At 40.9% G+C, this 17,548-nt stretch overlaps 1 protein-coding gene across 1 annotated transcript in view; it reads left to right on the forward strand.

The window, feature by feature from the left end:
• Positions 1–2,566: 2,566 nt before the first annotated feature.
• The window catches only part of USP10 (ubiquitin specific peptidase 10), a 54,516-nt gene continuing 39,534 nt past the window's right edge, over positions 2,567–17,548 (forward strand). Inside the window, exon 1 of the mRNA XM_031051796.2 lies at positions 2,567–2,691. Coding sequence (XP_030907656.2) covers positions 2,659–2,691 — 33 coding nt within the window. The 5' untranslated portion in view covers positions 2,567–2,658. The remainder of the gene's footprint in view (positions 2,692–17,548) is intronic.

The raw sequence follows: 17,548 nt of genomic DNA on the forward strand, positions 1-17,548 counted from the left end.
CCCTTCTGGCAAGTTGAGCAGGGAATATAGAATCATAGAATAGTTAGGGTTGGAAAGGACCTTATAGCTGCTGCCTGTGAGTACTTTATGGTAGGCAGTGGTGAGAGCAGAGGAAAAATAGCTCCCTCCCCAACACTGTTTTTGTGCCATTATGGGCTTGAAGTTGGCACCACCATGGCTCCTTAGATTCTTGGTGCTTTAAGTAATGTTTCTAGGTTTTCTCTACACAGCAGTCACCTTTGCTTTCTGTGTCTTAAGCCCCCCAAATACAGTACAGTGCTGTTTTCTTTTTTATCCTAATGAATCTCGTTACCTGAATGTCTGGAGAAGTAGCAAAGGCCTTATTGTGCCTGGAAACTGTTGGGATAAAAGTTCTTCATCTCTGAAAAGAAGTCTTCAGAGCTCCTAAAGCTCTGGACACTGGGAGGAACCTTTACATGGACAGCAGGACACCTCCCATAGTGATCAACCAATTCTTGCAACACTCCAGGAAGATACTCTTCTCCACCCTGAAAGTATAGATGTGCGGGTCCTGGTTGCTTCAGAAAAGTCATACATATAAATCCTTCACCTCCTAGGTGCTGTCATGAGCACAGGTCAGCAAAATTGAGGAGTCTGATTTGGAAGGCTGAGCCATTCACAAACACTCTGCATTTTCTGTGGGATAAAAACAATTACAGCAGTTACTGGGAGGCAGCTAACCTGGGAGTAGCTTTTTCAGCTCACTAGCTAACATCAGACAATCCTTTATTTCCACAGCCATGGACCGCGTTTGTTGTTGTTCACTTCACAAAGTAATTAAGTCAGTACTAAGTTCTTAAGAACACTGCTTTACTCCATGAATCTTAAGAGCATGGACACACGGAAAGAAATACAGCATTTTTTTTTAAGTCAGAAATACAGCATGCTGTTTGTTAGCTGTAATTCATGGCCACTGGCATAAAGGATAGATATAAAGAAAACTGTTTTGGGCACTGCAGTAAGTGGTAACGCAATAACAGACCATTAAAATGACAAAAATGATAAAAGAGAACTGAGGTGCAAACTTCCCAGCAGGTAAGTTTCTGGAAAACAATAATGTTTCTTTTCACAATAAAACTTGCAGAACTTGCATTATTGTAAAATATTGTGGTAAATTAAGAGACTTTACAATGAAACTGTATTAAGATAGGATAATATGGGATGGCGTTTTAAATGTTGCTGAATTACAAGACAGTCCCTTTATGCCCATGTCAGTTTCTGCCATCAGCTACAGCATTTAACAGTATTGGTATTTGAATTAACCAGCTTTCAAGTGGGAAGTACTGTCCTCATTTGTATATCAGCCATTTGAAGGGGCTTTTTCCAGCAAAAAAACAGCCTCTTTATTTAGGCAGCGCTGTGGGCAGAAGGGAATTTTGCCTTCAAGCGGATGAGCTATGTAAGGGTTTTCACTCCTTTATTTACCTTGTAAATGAGATTCCCGAGGGGAGAGGGGGTTTCAGACCTTTGAAATGCTGTATGCAAAAGGCCTATACATTTGTCTCCCTTTTTTTGTTCCTCTTCATATTAAACAGCCGTTTTTACTGCTAGTTCTCTGCCTTGGGACAAAAGAGCAACACCTGCTAGAAACACAAGCGAGCGGCAGCACGGGTGTGCCTGCTGAGGGCAGAGGCTGATAGAGAAAATCATTCGCTGACATGAGCACACACGAAGTGCTGTACTTGGTAAAACGAGAGGGAAATGTCCTTATCGGAGGAAGGTGGAACAATCTTCTTCCCACTGCCTTCTCTCTCAGCAGCCAAAGAAACAAAGTTATTTATTTCCCTTTCTTCTCTTTAACTTTCACGGTAATGTTAAGCTTTTCATACCACCTGCATCCCAACTGAACGAGACTTTTGCAGGATTTGGTAGATTAAGGAGAAGAAAAAAAAAAGGAGTAAATTAGCAATTAATGTAATGGATTCTCGCCTGGGGGTTTCAGAATTCGATTATGAGTCAGTCCTCTCAAAATCACGAGATTGGCTTAGTCACTTGAGGGGTTTTTTTTCCCCAGATATAAACAATGGGCCCATTCCCACTCGTTATTTGGGTCAGAAGTAGGACAGCTTAGCTCTGCCTCACACGGACACAATTACCTGCCGGAGCAATCACTGCCGTGAGAATTCTAACATCTTGGGGTGAACCCTGCATCAATTCCTCTGGGACAGCCTGGCTACGTGCAGCTTTCCAGCTGCGTTTCTCCTGCACCGCTCTCCCTCACTGCAGTAACACAGGGCCGACCGAAGCCAACGGACATGTGGGGCCACCCTGCCGCCGACGGCTTCCTCACAGCAGCTCCCCCTCCCCAGCCGGTGCCCTGGGGCTGAAACCCAAGTGGTTTCCACCGCCTCGCCCATCCTCCCGCCTCTGGGCGGCCCCGCTGAGGAACAGACCCATTCCCCGCCGCCAGGCCCCTACCTCAGAGCCGCCCCTGCTGCCACCGCGCCTGCGCAACCCCCGCCTTCCACCCCCGCCCGACCCGCACACAGGCGCAGAGGCTCGCCCGCCACGCCCCTCCGCGTCCGTGCGCAGGCGCAGTGCGCACCGCCTGCCCGCCCGGCTGGTGCGTGCAAGAGAGAAAATGGCGGCGGCGGGGGCAGCAGCGTGAGAAGCACGGGAGACGCTGAGCTCCTCCGGATGCCGGGCGCCATGGCGGTCAACGGCGCGCAGGTACGGCCCGTGTCCGCGCTGCCGGCTTTGGGTGTCGCGGGGGGTCCTGAGGGGCCGCCGGGCCCCGTGGCGAGGCTCGCCGAGGGGGGAGCGTGGTGGCCGGGACTAGGCCCAGGGTGATTCTGCAGCTTCATTGAATCTCCTGAGGGCGGTGGAGCCGCCTCGCTGCCGGCCGGGACGCCGGCATCCCTCGCTGCCGGCCCCGCGGAGGGAACCCCCGTGCTGGGGCTCGCCCCTTCGCCGCGCCGGTGTCGCTGCGCCTCGGCGGAGGGAAGGGGCGGAGGCGGCATGCGGAGCTTTAGCGAGGTGAAGCCGGTGCTGTGCCCTTGTCTGAGCCAGCGCAGAGAGAGGATGTGGGGGGAGAAAGGCGATAGTTTGTGCTTATTCCTGTTTGGAAGTGGGAAGAGATAGAAACCAGTATATAATGGGAAGGGGATATGGAGATTTGCAGGCTAATTCCCCCCACCCCCCGCCCAAACACTCAGTAAATCTCAATGCATTGGGTTGCAAAAGGCCGAGTGTTACAGGATCGCTGTGCATGGAGGTGTGTGTCCACTTTACCCGTCTCCCACTAACTAAAGCAGCCAAAAGATGGGTGCGCGGAGTAGAAGAAGAAAAGCTGCGGTTTTGGTAGTTTTTCAGTGGAAGTTTAAAGTTCGATTCCTGGTGTAATCTTGTGTCTGCTTAGAGCAAGTGATCGAGTGGGATAACTTTACTATTTCTTTCCTGTAAGATTTCAGTCCCCAAAAGCTTTAAAGCAGAAATATCGGGATGTGCATGTGGTGCACTGAGGTGTGTTTTAAACAAATAATGAAGTTTAGAAAGCTTTGGTCAGCTAAAGATGATTTTATTAAGAAAACATGTCTTTTGCGGTAGAAAATGCCTTCTATAAAGTGCAAGTGGTTGAAACAAAGTTATGCTTTTAATTCTGAGTTCTGCTTTTGTGAATGGCAGTTGAGATACACTGGTGGTCCTGACAGTGATTTTTCCATAAACAAAAGCCTTATTGGTGAAAACTATAATGACTTTTCTTGTCCAGCTTGATTTATTTATATGTGGAAAAAAGAGGGATGTTATTTTGTTAATGTGAGTGTTCTGAGGACAGTTGCAGTTTCTGGAGTTTCTTTAAAATTTTAAAGTGTTCTAAAGTTTTGTGTCGTTCAATTTTTTTTTTACTGTTGAGAAAATGCAGTTCGTTTTGGACATCTTTTTCTAATGAATGCTAGTTTGAATGCACATACATCAAAAGAATTCAGTGTCCGTCTCCGAAGCTGTTTTAGTCACTGCTCTCCCCTCAGTACTCTCAGTACTAGGCAGAAGTGCATGTGGTCGGTTGGACGACACTGGGTTTTACATTGCGGCTGTTTTTTTTTCTGGATTTAGAAAAATTAAGGACATTTTTGTGTCTGTACTTTAATTAAGTTGATGTACCTTGAAACACAAGGAAGTTCAGCTGATGATTTAGTTTATGGTGAAATAGTACACAGCTGTAATTAAAACTAGGCTGTAAAGTCATGTTAGTACTAACTTTCACATAGACTATTTTAAATCAATCTCCTCCATAGGTAAAGGGAGATATTTAGGTCTCATGAGGGTTGCTGCTTAAGTTCATATATCATTTGGAAGCAAATCTGTAGGATATCTTTCTGTTAGTGCTTGTTTGTGTCATTAAACGTAGCCTATCCTTGTATTTTGTTTTATTTTTACATTAGTAAATCAGTTTATTTAAATGCTGTCTGGGATTTAGATGACTGTATATTCTAGAGCAGGTTAATGTTATAATGCTGAAGTAAGGTAACAATATTTTGGATTCTCACATGCCTGAAGATGCAGCTTTTTATTATAGAAGGATAGTGTTGCAGATCAGTAGAAATACTTCGATAAGATTCTGTTCTGAAAACTTAAATTTGGTGATTATGTTTGTGTCATAATGCAGAGTCTGAGGCAAAAGTGCTCAGTTTTCCCTTGTGACTGTAATTTGAGCGTACGGTAATTGAGACATACATTTTTTTTGTCACATGAGGCAAAAAGAAGTCTTTAAGAAAATCATATACTTTTAATAACTAAAATGGGTAGTCAGATTTCTGCCAGTTAATGGATTCATGTAGTAGTGGGCAGAAATACTTCATCAGGCACTTTATATGTTCTAACAAATAAATCATGAAACATGACCGTATCGTTTATTTTCAAAGGGGCATTAATTTTGGATAGCCAGCTAGTCAGCAAGCATGAGCATATGGTAGCACAGGTTAGACAGTTCTGGTCATTCATACCTCTCTATTGCATGTCATTATTTCATAATCATTTAATGAGATACTTAAGTATTGCTGCCAGTTTTCTAGGTGTGTTCCAAGTATATTCAAAATCTGTAAGGTTTTTATTAGTATGAGCTAAAAGTAAACTTTGCTGTATCACTACAGGCTTTGTATGATGCTACAGATGTTGAGCTGATTTAGCATTGAGTATGGTTGAAACCATTTGTCATTAAGGTCATCTAAATTAATTCTTTTTTTAAGACATTAAAAAAACTATTTCCCTGTTTGGAAAGAGTAATGCTCTGTAGAAACTGTATAAACAGTTGTTTTAGCCACTTTTCCTATTGTTTTTCATAGAAAGAATTAATACAAACTCATAATTTATAAATCTTGTGAAAACAAGTTAAACAGAAGAAAGGATACCATAGCAGAATGAATCATTTATGCTTGTTTTGTTCTTTCACCATTACTGTGGTGTCATATTAACTCAGTGCCATTTTAAATGTACCATATTGTCCCCAGACCCAGCTGAAGTAAAAACTGGTTGGGTTTTGAGTTCAGGAAAGGCTGAACAAGCTCATAGGCTGCTGCTCATCCTCACCCAAGCCTGTGTCTGGCCTGCCAACCAGAATAACTGGAACTCAGAACATGACATGCAATCTGACTCCCTGAAATACTGCACTGCAAACTGCCTCTTTTATGGCCACTTGGAGTGTTACTCCCTGGCATGGTGTAGTTTGATGTTCCCTTAAGCCAGCACTGTTTCTGGAAGGAGAAAAAAAAGGCTGCAGTTTGTAGGCATTTGTTCTGTGCTGTCTTTGCAGTGTATTACCTGATGTTTGTGGGTGACCTTCGTCAGGAAATCGATCTGTCTCGAAAATACTCTTAAGAAAACCAGGGTTGCTCTGCAGCCGCATGAGTTTCTTGCTGGGTGAGTGCTAGCTTGCTTGCATCTCTGCAGATGTGTGCAACTTGACAGGGTCCTTAAAGGCCAAAAGAAGTGCTTGGAGAGAGGGCAGTGTGGATATTTTCTGTCAGGTTTGTGAAACACACTGATAACTCAGGAGGGCAACCTGAACAATGAAATGAAAGGTGGCCGTGGGCAAGGGCTGCCAGTAGTCTGTTTGGACGAAGGTGTTGGAGTGCATTGTGTTGTAGCTGCTGCTTATACCCTGACCTGGTCAGTGGCTGTTCTGTGTTTTAAAGGGGTGAAGAAGCGGGATTTGCCTCCCTTCATATTTGAGTCCTGCTTTTGTTGCTCAGAAGGGCGTTCTGAGCAAAAAGGGTTTGTCCTGCTGCTAAAACTTTTGCTGGTGGAGTAAGTAGTTGTAAGCTTCTGTGGTCTTGGGAATTCAGACTGCAGCTGAAGCTGTGAGTTTAGGTAGCCAGAAGGTATCATTTGCCTTTCTAAAATGTGAATGGTGGATCCGTGCAGAGTACAGTGGGTGAATGTGGGTTGGTTAAAAAAAGCAAGTCTGAGAAAACTGACATAGAACTTAAATTTGGAACTATATGGCAGCATGTAAATACTAGAATAAACTCTAGAGGTTTTGTGAATCACTGCTACTTATTCTGTGCATTCTAGACTATAGCACTGATCTGGGGACTTCTTAGAATAGATCCAGCCATTTACCTATTAATAAATCCAATTTCTCTAGGCAGTTGCTTAGACACACTGCTTTTTCTGTGCATGTAGCTGTTAAAATACTTGTAAAGTTAAGTGGGGTTTTGTTTATAGGTAAACTAAGCAGTCTCATTTCTGTTTAGTGACACACATGCAACATGCTGTGTCGTGCAAAACAGCAAAATCTTGTTGTAATAGAAGTTGCTGGCCTTGGGCCATTGGATTATAGTCATTTGTCACTCTAATGCCATTTCAGCAATGTAGATGTTCATTTCCAAAGAATTAAACATGCTAGAACTGCAGTTTTTCTTTTTGATGGAAGTGTTTTATGTGTGATGATTAAACATACAACTGGGGATTATGGAACAAAGAGTTATGCTTAATGATGAAAAACTGCGTTTGTGTGTGTGTGTATACGTGTGTGTATATATGCAAACAGTCCATAATGGGATAGTCTGATACTGGGATTCTAAACCCTATCTTCATGAAATTGTAACATATGCGTTTAAGACTGTTTTAAGTATTCCCAGTAATGGTGCCATGATGATTATTTTTAAAACACTTTAAAGGATTTTGTTACATTAGTGCTCATGTAAATGTATTCATTAATGCTCTAAGAGAGTAAAACTTTGAAGTACATTAGTTTTTTCATTTTGTACTTGACTCCCTAATACCTAATTTAATTGCAGATGTTCTTGATATTTTAAATACACGTAAGAACTTTTCCTCCTGGTTTGACAGCATTAAGATTTGTTGATTTTCTGGAGCATGCTGCAAGGTCTGTTTTCCTTCATGTATAGCTAGCCAGGAGATAGCTTAAATCACAGCAGCTGTAACAAAGTGTTTGTGCAAGGTTTAAGGAAAAGCATGTGTTTAACATAAAACTAACGGCCTTCTTGAGATACCATGATAGTCACAAATACTAGTACCATACAAACTGGAGGAAATTTGCAAGAGTGCTTTTGGGAATTTTTCTGCTTATAGTATTGTATGTGGATTCATATAATGTATGGAAGTTCTAAAAGAAGCGTTGTAAGATGTTTGCATTGGAATTATAGTAGGAAAGAAAGGGATATGGATCAGCTTCTGCTGAATATAATGTTAACACAATCAGGAAAATCGCCTAAGGTTTCTGCAACTTTTTTACTGTGATAAAAAAATAACCCAACTGGAGATGAGCTTTGGGGTGGAAGAGAAAATGTTCTGTCTGTAAGAAACCTTAAAGAAGAGCATATCTCTAAAGGTTGTGTGAAAAAATGCATTAAAAAGACCCCAAACAACGTAAGAAAGTAGGTTTTCTTCAGAGAATTCTGTGTATGAAAGATTTATTTTTGTTTTGTTTGAACTAAACTGAACATAACAGTAGAAATAGCTGTATTCCCTCAGTGCAGCAGGAGTGTTTTTTCATATATTTAGAGCCTGCTGTAGTTATTCACAGGTTTCCTGCCTCGTTTTTCCCCATGAGTGTTGGATGCTGGCAGTGTATTTTCCAGTGTCACTTGTAATACGGAAAATTGTATATCATTGATGCAGAGAAGTGAAGGCTTTTGTCGAGAAAATGATCTGTCTTGTTGGAGTGTGATTCCTCTAGGTAGTGTAACAACATGTTACCAACAGTAATTCTCAGAGTGTCAAGGTAATGTTTGTGTATTCATGAGTACTTAGCAGCTTTGCCATATGCACATGCCTGTCTCAGTGGGAACAGGTATATAATTTGCTCTTTAGCTTCTGTTGCTAAACATAAGTTGGTTAAGAATCACCTATTATAATCATTGAAAACCCCTAGAATGCAGGTGGGATTACCCCAGGTATCAGGTGACTAGAGTGACTTTAGATGAGCTTTAATTGTGTGAACATATCAAGGCTTCAGATGCTGTACGTGGTATCAAACCACAGGTATTATTACTCCTGGTTGTGTGGTGAAGCAGAGTTCTGTAGCACATAATCTGTTTGAACAGGCTGAGTGTAAGTTTTAAAGAGGGAGATGAATTCAGAGCTAATCTTCTTGACAAAGTGGGAGTTAAGTAACAGGAAAAAAGGAAGATAGAGGCAAGATTCTGGTAATCCCTGTGGTTCTTGCTGCAGGCATTAGGATGGATGGAGAGGGAAGTGGAAAAAGTTCAGTTGCTAGTTCAGTGGTAGCAACAGGCAATTAGTTTAATCACATGCAAATAATGGGTTTTTTTGGACCATGCTACTGAGAAGGGTATTTGGTTAAAAGTGATGGTGTACATGTACATAATAGGGATGGTCTTGTCATTTTAAATATGAGTAGGTATGATAAAAGAAGAGGGAAATAAAGCAGAGAGGAATCACTGTCAGCACAAGTTATGGCTGAAGAATTAAGTTATCCTGAGTTCCAGTCTAGTTCAGCCTATCCATTAAATCATATAGTCTCAAATAATAGCTAGCTGTTACTAGAAAGTGAGAAACAGTGCTTTAATGTCTATAAGGCATGGCAAACTTCGCTTGCTGTTCCTCTCCTGCCTTTGGTATGAAAAATCAAAGCTGCCTCTGTTTGAAAATTCCTGTGGAACACTGTAGTTAATTGATACAAAGTTGGAAAAAAAAAACCAACTTATTTAGGGAATTCCCAATACATGTTTTCTTTTTGTCAGCTAAAGGCTGTGACCATTAGGCTATTGCCGCTTTTAATAAGTTTAATCTTCCACAAATCACAGATAGCAAAAGCTTCCTACAGAACTAAAGACAGCCAGAAAAGGGTTTATGTTGTTAACATACTTGCAATGCTTTAATGTGTCTCATTCTTGAAAGCTATGAAAGGGACAGAAAGTGTAAGTGCAGCAGAATTGTGAAGTGTGAAAGAGGAGTAATCAGCTTTCAGAGCAGGAGTAAAGCAGTTGAGTTTGCTCTTGTCAACGGGTTTGTGTTCTCAGTCTTTGAACTTCACCTTTGTTCAGATCTAACACTGAATAGGGGTGGTCACTCTTGTTTGCTGCCAGTCAGACTGTAAATACCAGATGCTGGTGTGCGTGCAGTGTTTTAGATGTCGCCAAAGACTCGGAGTTACCTTAGTTGGGGAGGATAAAGATAATGGACTTGTATGTCAGTTTGTACTTGGTTTTCTGCTTTGATGTAATTGCATCCTTAAAATAGAGATTCCCCTGAGTTTTCGTTAGTGTTCACCCCTGGAATGATGCTTTAGGGCAGTTGTGCACATTTTTTTTCCTTTGTTTTGTACTGCTACTATTAATGGTGTGTACCATAGACAGGAGTTGCAGTGGGTCAGGGGGATCCCTCATTCACAGAGGTAGTGCTTGGATGTGTGCTGAAGCTACATACCATGTGCATGTGCAGTGTTTTTATGATAATATGACTTTATAGTTTGAATTCATCAAAGTGTTTTTCTAGCCAAAAATCTTAGGGCTTAGCTAAGAGCCAAGGGATTTTATGGTCCTTTGGGAGCATAACAAATTTTATATAGATGTTTGTGCTTCAAACTTGTTTATTTTATGACAGTTAAAAAAAAAAAAGAGTGCTTTTAATTAGCAAATAACTGCTTATTATCTTTGAAAGTCAACTCCCAAGTGTCCAGCACATCTAGTGTGTTTACTGAATAGCCAGAGGTTGCAGTATTTGATAATGGCAGACATCACTGATTTGAAACATAGTTTGTATTTCATGCCATATTTGCAAAACAGCCACTTTGAATAGTAGCTTGAGTGACTGATTGTGTTTACCAAATGTTGTTATGATTTGCAAGACTTTTTCATTGGATTTGGGACCAAAACTGGCATCGCACAGGCGCAGGAAAAACATGTTCTTTCAAAAGCTGCCTACACTGGTGGTGTTTCAAAGTGGAAAGTATTATAAATTCCAGATATGCATGCTGAAGTATGAGTGAGTGGCCTTATCACTGTTGCTCAGCACTGAGCCTTGTCAGTATTGCGGATTAGATGGCAATTTGCGAGTATTCACATGGGGACCCCCTAAATTGCTCTTGCACCTTTGAACCATAGATGGAGGAGGGAGAGGACAGAAGAAGCTGCTGGCATTGCAGACATGCTCATGAACGTAAGGGGTGTGAGCAGGGACACTGCAGGCAGCAGCTGCTTCTGTCTCTGTCCTTGCAGTGAGTAATGCCAGTGCTGCGTCATGTTTGTCTCCCCTGCCATGTGTTGGCATTCCCATTTGTAGATAGGTGGATGCGCAGGCCAAATAAGTGGTGACTGCAGCTCTTACCTTGGTAGAGGCCATCAGATGTGTACTCTGATCTCACAGTGTTGTGGGCTTTATCAGTGATAGTGTGTCAGAGTATACTCTGGTTTAGTCCCTTTTCTGCCCTCAGCAAGCAAGAGAATCTCAGTATCTTCAGTATTGTAAATATGTTGGGAAGGATCTTGAGTGCTGTTTTGCATTCTGTTGTCATACGTGCAAGAGAAATCTGACTGCCATCAGATCTCATATAAGGAAAGACATGAAGTAGCACCACTGTCAGAGTTAACTCTTTTGAAATGATCTACCTAAAAAAATAAAGGTCTTAAAATTTTCAGTGTTGTTACAAAAAAATTGTCCTACTGCATATTCAAACCCATTTTAATACTGCATTTTAAAAATGCAGGTGCTTTATATACTTACTGTCAGTGTTTTAGTTGCAGCAGTGTATTAATACATGCATTCATTTTAACAGCATCTACATAAAATTGTGTTGCAGGTACTTAAGCTGTAAACCTGCCTCAGGAGGAGGTAGCATATGTGTGGTGTCCCAGTTTTCATTTTAACTTGCATGCCACTTCAAAATACAAAGTGGCTCTCATGGACAGTGCCAGATCCTCTCAGGTTCCCACCTGCCACTTGCCACATATAAGGCTGGTAGAGGGTATGAATGGCTGAGTATATTCATTATATATATAATTCAGTATATTGACTGAGGATCAAATCAATGTAGATGGTGTTCTTCCTGTCTGCACAGTGGACATGCAGCATAGAATCATAGAATAGTTAGGGTTGGAAAGGACCTTAAGATCATCTAGTTCCAATCCCCCTGCCATGGGCAGGGACACCTCCCACTAAACTGTGGCACCTAAGGCTTCATCCAGCCTGGCTTTGAACACTGCCAGGGATGGACCATTCACTACCTCCCTGGGCAACCCATTCCAGTACCTCACCACCCTAACAGTAAAGAATTTCTTCCTTATATCCAATCTAAACCTCTGCTGTTTAAGTTTTGACCCATTACCCCTTGTCCTATCACTACAGTCCCTAATGAATGTGTGGTGTGGTGAAGTAATGGAAGGAGATTGAGTTCCTGCAGGAGACAATAGAGGAAGAACCTCCATAGAATAACTCTCAAACTTCAGCAGTCACAATGCTTAAAATACGGAAGACTTTATTATGTGGTGATAGTTGTGTTTCGTATCTCTGGTCCCATGGAGTCATTTACCAAGCATTGTGGTTTTCGCAAGTTTTCTGGTTTGTTTTTGGCTGTTTCTCTATGAGATTATAACCCATTTTTGGCAGGTCACAACTTGCAAAGGGGAAAATCTTATACTTTCTTGCTCCTGGCCGCTTCCATCTTTTACTTTACGCTGGTTCCTCACCTCCTTCCCCCAGTGAAGAAAAATATGTAAAAAGAAAAATCATTTGGATCATTTTCTCTCAGAGTATAACAGCCTTGCTATTTAAACTGGGGCAGCACAGGAGGCGGGAATGCGAATCCAATGCATCAAAAAGCCAAGTAAAGTCTGTGTGGCCTTCGTGAAAGGAGCAGATGGTGCTTTTTTTTAATGATCAGCCAGTGTTTTCTCTTAAATGTGTAGTGCCTTGCCAGGGTGGCTACCCCTCTAGCTTTTGCATTGCCTTTTTTTATCCTCTCTTGGTGGCCAGAGTGGTTCTGAGAGGACTTTGCACTGCATTTAGATTAATACGAAACTTTATAGGTTAAATCTCACTCAGCTGTGGTTCATAAGCATTCAGTGCTTCTGAAATTAGTTAGGCCTTCAGAAGAGGTATAATCAGTCCTGGGTAGGTGGGCTCAGCTGCCTTCTTGAGTGTGCTGATCTGTATTCTCTGGCAGGATGGAGTCCAGATAGCTAATTTTTACCTCACCTAATCTTAGTCATCTTAAATCCTGCCCTAATTGCTTGTGAAAAGCATTGTGTGGGTGACTTACCTAGCTGTGGTGCTCTTAGGGATAGATTCTAGTTTTTCACAACTTTTAGCTACAGTTTACTAGAGGCTATCCATTTCCATCCCTCCCCCCCTCCCCCATATTCCAGTGTGTTTTTCAGCTTCCTTGACAAATAGGAAGAACAGCAGTCACCTTACTGCTCAGAGTGGAATTGTCCTCTGGGAATGGGTCTGCATTAGTCCTGTAAGGCATTAGTCCTCTGTGAACATGTGAGAAGTGGAAATGAGCAAAGAAAGTAGTTAATGTACACATACCAGTGGCAATCAAATGAAGATATGAGCAGTACGAAGTTTTGTGCAGCTTTGCTTTTGGTTATTTGATTTGAAAAACATAACTTCCCATGTAGCTTCCTTAATAGGGTGCCATCCTGAACCTCTCTGTATCTACAAAGTTAGCACCTTTACCTACACAGAAGGAGCATTCACTGCTCAAGCATGTGGAGCAGTTCACAAGAGAAGGAGTACTGTTAACGAAGCTGAGACACATACTGCTGAGCTGAATTAAAGAGGCTTCTGAAATGTAGAAGTATTCAGTAACTCCAGAATTTTGGGTGATAATTCAGCTTTTGGAGAGGAGAGTGGTGTGGTAGGCACAGACCAATTCTTTCCATTTCTTTTTTTTTGTCCTGAGCTGTCTCTACCAGTAACTTCAGATCCCGTATCATCTTTTCATCTTTCTCTTGTTCCTTATCTTTAGCATTATCAAGCCAATTATTATCTCCTTCTTGAACTACTTAGAATTGCTCTTATATTCAAACTTGTTTAATTTGTTAAAGCTCAGTTGCTCTTTTTCTTCCTAGAGCTTTACTTCTCTGCTGAATTATCTCATACAAGTCTAGATGTATTAGTTTTACTTTTTAAAGTCATGGATTTGAAGGATAGAAGTAGCCTATGAGGTAAATTCAGGTATAGCAAGTGCAGAAGAAAGGCTTCCCTCTGCCAGGGCACTGCCAAGTGCCTCTGAATCTTGCTAGCTGGGAGCCATTACAGGGAAAGCCTGTCTTTGCTGTGGTAGTCTGGCGCATCCTGCTTTACCAGGGTAGGAACATACAGGCTCCTTGATACTACAGTTTATGTGGATGGTAGGAAAGATAGTCCATGTGGTATTTTTCCACCTAGAGAACTGGAGAGTAGCTCATTGAAAACACTCCTTCCAAATCTTAATTGCTAGAATCCCTGCTAAATAAAGATTTCACAAACCTCATAAAACCACTGATTTATACAGCATGTCTGGAATTTGGGTGGACTGCTGTGAGGTGTTCAAAGACAATTTTCCTATTTAATGTGGCCAAAGCAGTGTTCTCCAGTTGCAGAACTGATTTTACTACTGTGTTCTTAGAAGTTTGTTCTGTTGTAGGTAGGTATCTGGCACAAAAGATTGCAACCCTAATGATTTTAGTCTGGCACAGAAAAAAACAAAGGCTAACACCAAGGTTTTTCTGCTGGGAAGTATTAGATAAAATTACTGGGAGATTGTTTTACCTGCCCCACCTATAATAAAATAGCAGTTAAACTGGCTGTGTTCTTGAGTAACTTCATGTTCCAGCTTCTCTTTTCTCAGTGCTTATCATGCTGTAGTAAATCAGAGTAATTCAGGTCTTAATTATTTTTGTTCTTCATTATAGGAAGAGTTTACAATTTACGTGTTAGACTTAGTAACGAGTTCAAGCTGAGCTTGCAGAGCTTGAAGTAAATGTGTTTGCTGAATTATGAGTAACCGGCTTGAAGCTGGTGTTTCCAAACTCTTTTAGGGTATGAAGGTAGAGGCTTAGCAGTATGTGTTTTACCAACGGCTGTACTTGAATAAAAAGCTGAGGAAGGATCTATTTGCTCATTTTGGAAGTACTTACTTTTGATATTTGCAAGGATTGCCTACTTGAAGAATTTAAGAGGAAAGTATTTTTGTTTGGCTTCTATTTCGATTTAACATCGCCAGAAAATAGATTGGAAAATGTTATTTCTCTGAATCACTGACAGATATTCTGTGGGCTTGTAGTGGTGGAGCTGCTGGTGTAAACGGGTTAAAAATTCCAGCTTTTGCTCTCCCAAGAGCTAAAATTTAATGTAATCAGCTCTGGTAATTCAGTTATCTTCCTTCTAGCTTACTGTCTTGAGTGCATTTCCCATGTATTCCTGCTGTAGTCCCTGAATGAGTGCTCTTCGTTACAGCTTTTGTATAGCATGTGAACATGTTCTTACCTTGGTGTCCAGTGGAAGGCTCAAGTAAGGTATTCTCTTAGCAAGAATACCTGATTCTGTTTCACAGGATGCAAATTAAAAGTTATATAAAATGCAGATACAATCTTCTGGCATCTGGGCTATTGTTTTTTGATCATATGTGATATATGTGTGTTGCCCTCTCTATTGTAGTATTATTTACATAATGAAATTGTGGCTGTTTTGGGCTTGCTTTAATTTCATTTGTTTTGTAGAGCAGAAGAAAAATATCAATTGTGGAAAGCTTTAAATGCTAAAAAATCAGAGTTGTTTTTTGCTGGGATGGTCTTTGGAGACCAGAAGGCAGCAGAGCCTGTCTGTAGTTGAGCAGCATAATAAATATAAGATTCAGAAATGTAAGATGATGGGTAATTTTTTATTCTTCTCTCTAAAAATACAGTCCTTACTTTATATACAGCTTCCTTGGGCTGGTTGTACTTTGTGGCAGCTGCTGTTTGTTTAATATAGAAGCATGCCAACAAGCACCTAATTTTTGGTAATAGAATGAAGAGAGTACATAAACAGGATTTGTTTTGTAGGGAATTGGCTCCTGGCAGGTTTCTGTATGGTTATTGTTAGGTTTGTCACTCCTACTTGAAATAAGTAAGTGATAAAAGCGAAAAGTAATGAAAGAGCACAAGTTATTCTGCTTTTGTGAATATTTGAATTGCAGTCTTCAGGATAAACTGCTCTGATCCATGTTGTGCCCCTGTGAGACTGTCAGGCTGCAGGGCCATTTGTTCATTAAACCTGCCTTCCCAGTAACACTGTGGCCCCAGCTCAGATGTCACCAACTTGTGCTTTCACACTAGCCAGTGATCTGGTTTTTCTTCTGATCAGAAAGTGAATGTTTGAGAACGCTTATTCTGGTTTTTTTTCATAATGGAATAAATTCCCCTCAGATTAATTCATGTGAAGTGTGTGGAAAATGCCTGTCGCCTTTCAGCTGTAAGAATTCTGTATTAACATCCAAGAAAGGATGGAAGGTAGTCAAGCATTGTGTTGAACCTTTGATTGCTTAAATGATAGGCAGGCAGAGTTGCACTGACTCATGGGCTTAGTTGACCTACATTTACCTAGCTCTGATCTTTCTTCAGGCACTGTGTAGCTTGGTTAATGTTCTAGTTTTAAGCTGCAGGCTAGTGATAGACTGCAAGCTGTACTAAGAGTTTTCTCATGTTTGTGTTTTCAGTTGTTAAAAGCTTTAATATGCAACCACTCCACCTCAAAAGTACAGATTCTATACCATTTTATCTATAAGAACAGATTTTTCTTTTCCATTGAGAGAATGTATCAACATAGGAATTTCTCATAAACCGGTTTGCCTAAAATACTACTATTTAGGCTGTGATACAACTCTAAACATATGGCCAGTGATCATCATAACTCCTGGTTATGAGATGTTGCTTGCAAATTCAGAAAAACCCAAACAACCAAAAAAAGCTTGTTCTTCAGTCTCAAGATTTTGTGTTTTTATAAGCAATTTAGCAATAAATTTCAAGGGATTTGGAAATTCAGAAATTCTTATTGTATCAAATTAAGTAATCATCTGTGTACTAAGTCTGGATATATTTCAGCTCAAAAGGAAGTAGAATCTTAAAGAAGGTTATCTTTCCCTACACTTTCCACATTGACAAACATTGAGAAAATGGGAAATAAGTAAAGGGTGAGGGAGAAGCACCTTATTTGCTGCTGGGATGACTAATGCAAGAGTGTTTCCTCTGCTAATAAAATCCAGGTGCAGTCTTGTGCCCTCTTTCTCTTGCCAGAAAACAGACTGAATGTCTTCCTCTACTCCAGCCTATCCTGGTAGTTATAAGAATAAATACACTTTATAGGAGTAGCTCAGTGAGCAAAATTGTGCAGCTTATGGTATACTTATGAGGTGTTTCATAATTTCAGTTTATATGTGAACTAGTTTTGACTTGTTAGGTCTTCTGCTGAGATACAATTGAATTATTCCTTGTCACCAGTAAAGTAAAAACTGCATAAAGTTGTTTGTGGAAAAACAGTTGAAGCGGGAGTATTTGCGATATAAACTAAATTGACCGAAGATCTGAAGCTGTTGATTATTAGATGAAAGTCACATTAATGCTTTTTGAAAGCAGAAGTTGACACTTCATTTTCCTAGCTTTCTTCTAGCACAGGTGATGCTAAGATGAGGGTACATCATCAGTGCTATTTCTACTAATTTTTCTAGGACAAGCAGCTGTGTAACCTGTACTCCTTCTCCTACTTGTATTCCTCCAGGAGAGTATTTGTGTTGCCAGACTGGAATACCATTGGAGATTATGTTACAGGCAGTGGGGTAACATTAGCATTTATTTTTTACATGGTTAAGGAGAGCATAGAAAAAACAGTTGACATGGGGAGAGCTTGCAGTCAGGCATTTTAAGTCTTTGGGGTCTTCAAAGAACATTTTTCCCCTCCCTTCTTGGAATTAGTTCTATTGCTGCTGCTTTTGTGTGCATAATTAAGGCATCACTTAGTCAATTACAGTAATCAGAGTTATTAGAGTAATGGAATCAACTGGGTTGGAAAACGCCTTTCAGAACATCAAGTCCAGCCATTACCCTGGGACTGCCAAAGCCACCACTAACCCATGTCACTG

The sequence above is a fragment of the Melopsittacus undulatus genome, chromosome Z (assembly GCF_012275295.1).
Source record: "Melopsittacus undulatus isolate bMelUnd1 chromosome Z, bMelUnd1.mat.Z, whole genome shotgun sequence".
NCBI lineage: Eukaryota > Metazoa > Chordata > Aves > Psittaciformes > Psittaculidae > Melopsittacus > Melopsittacus undulatus.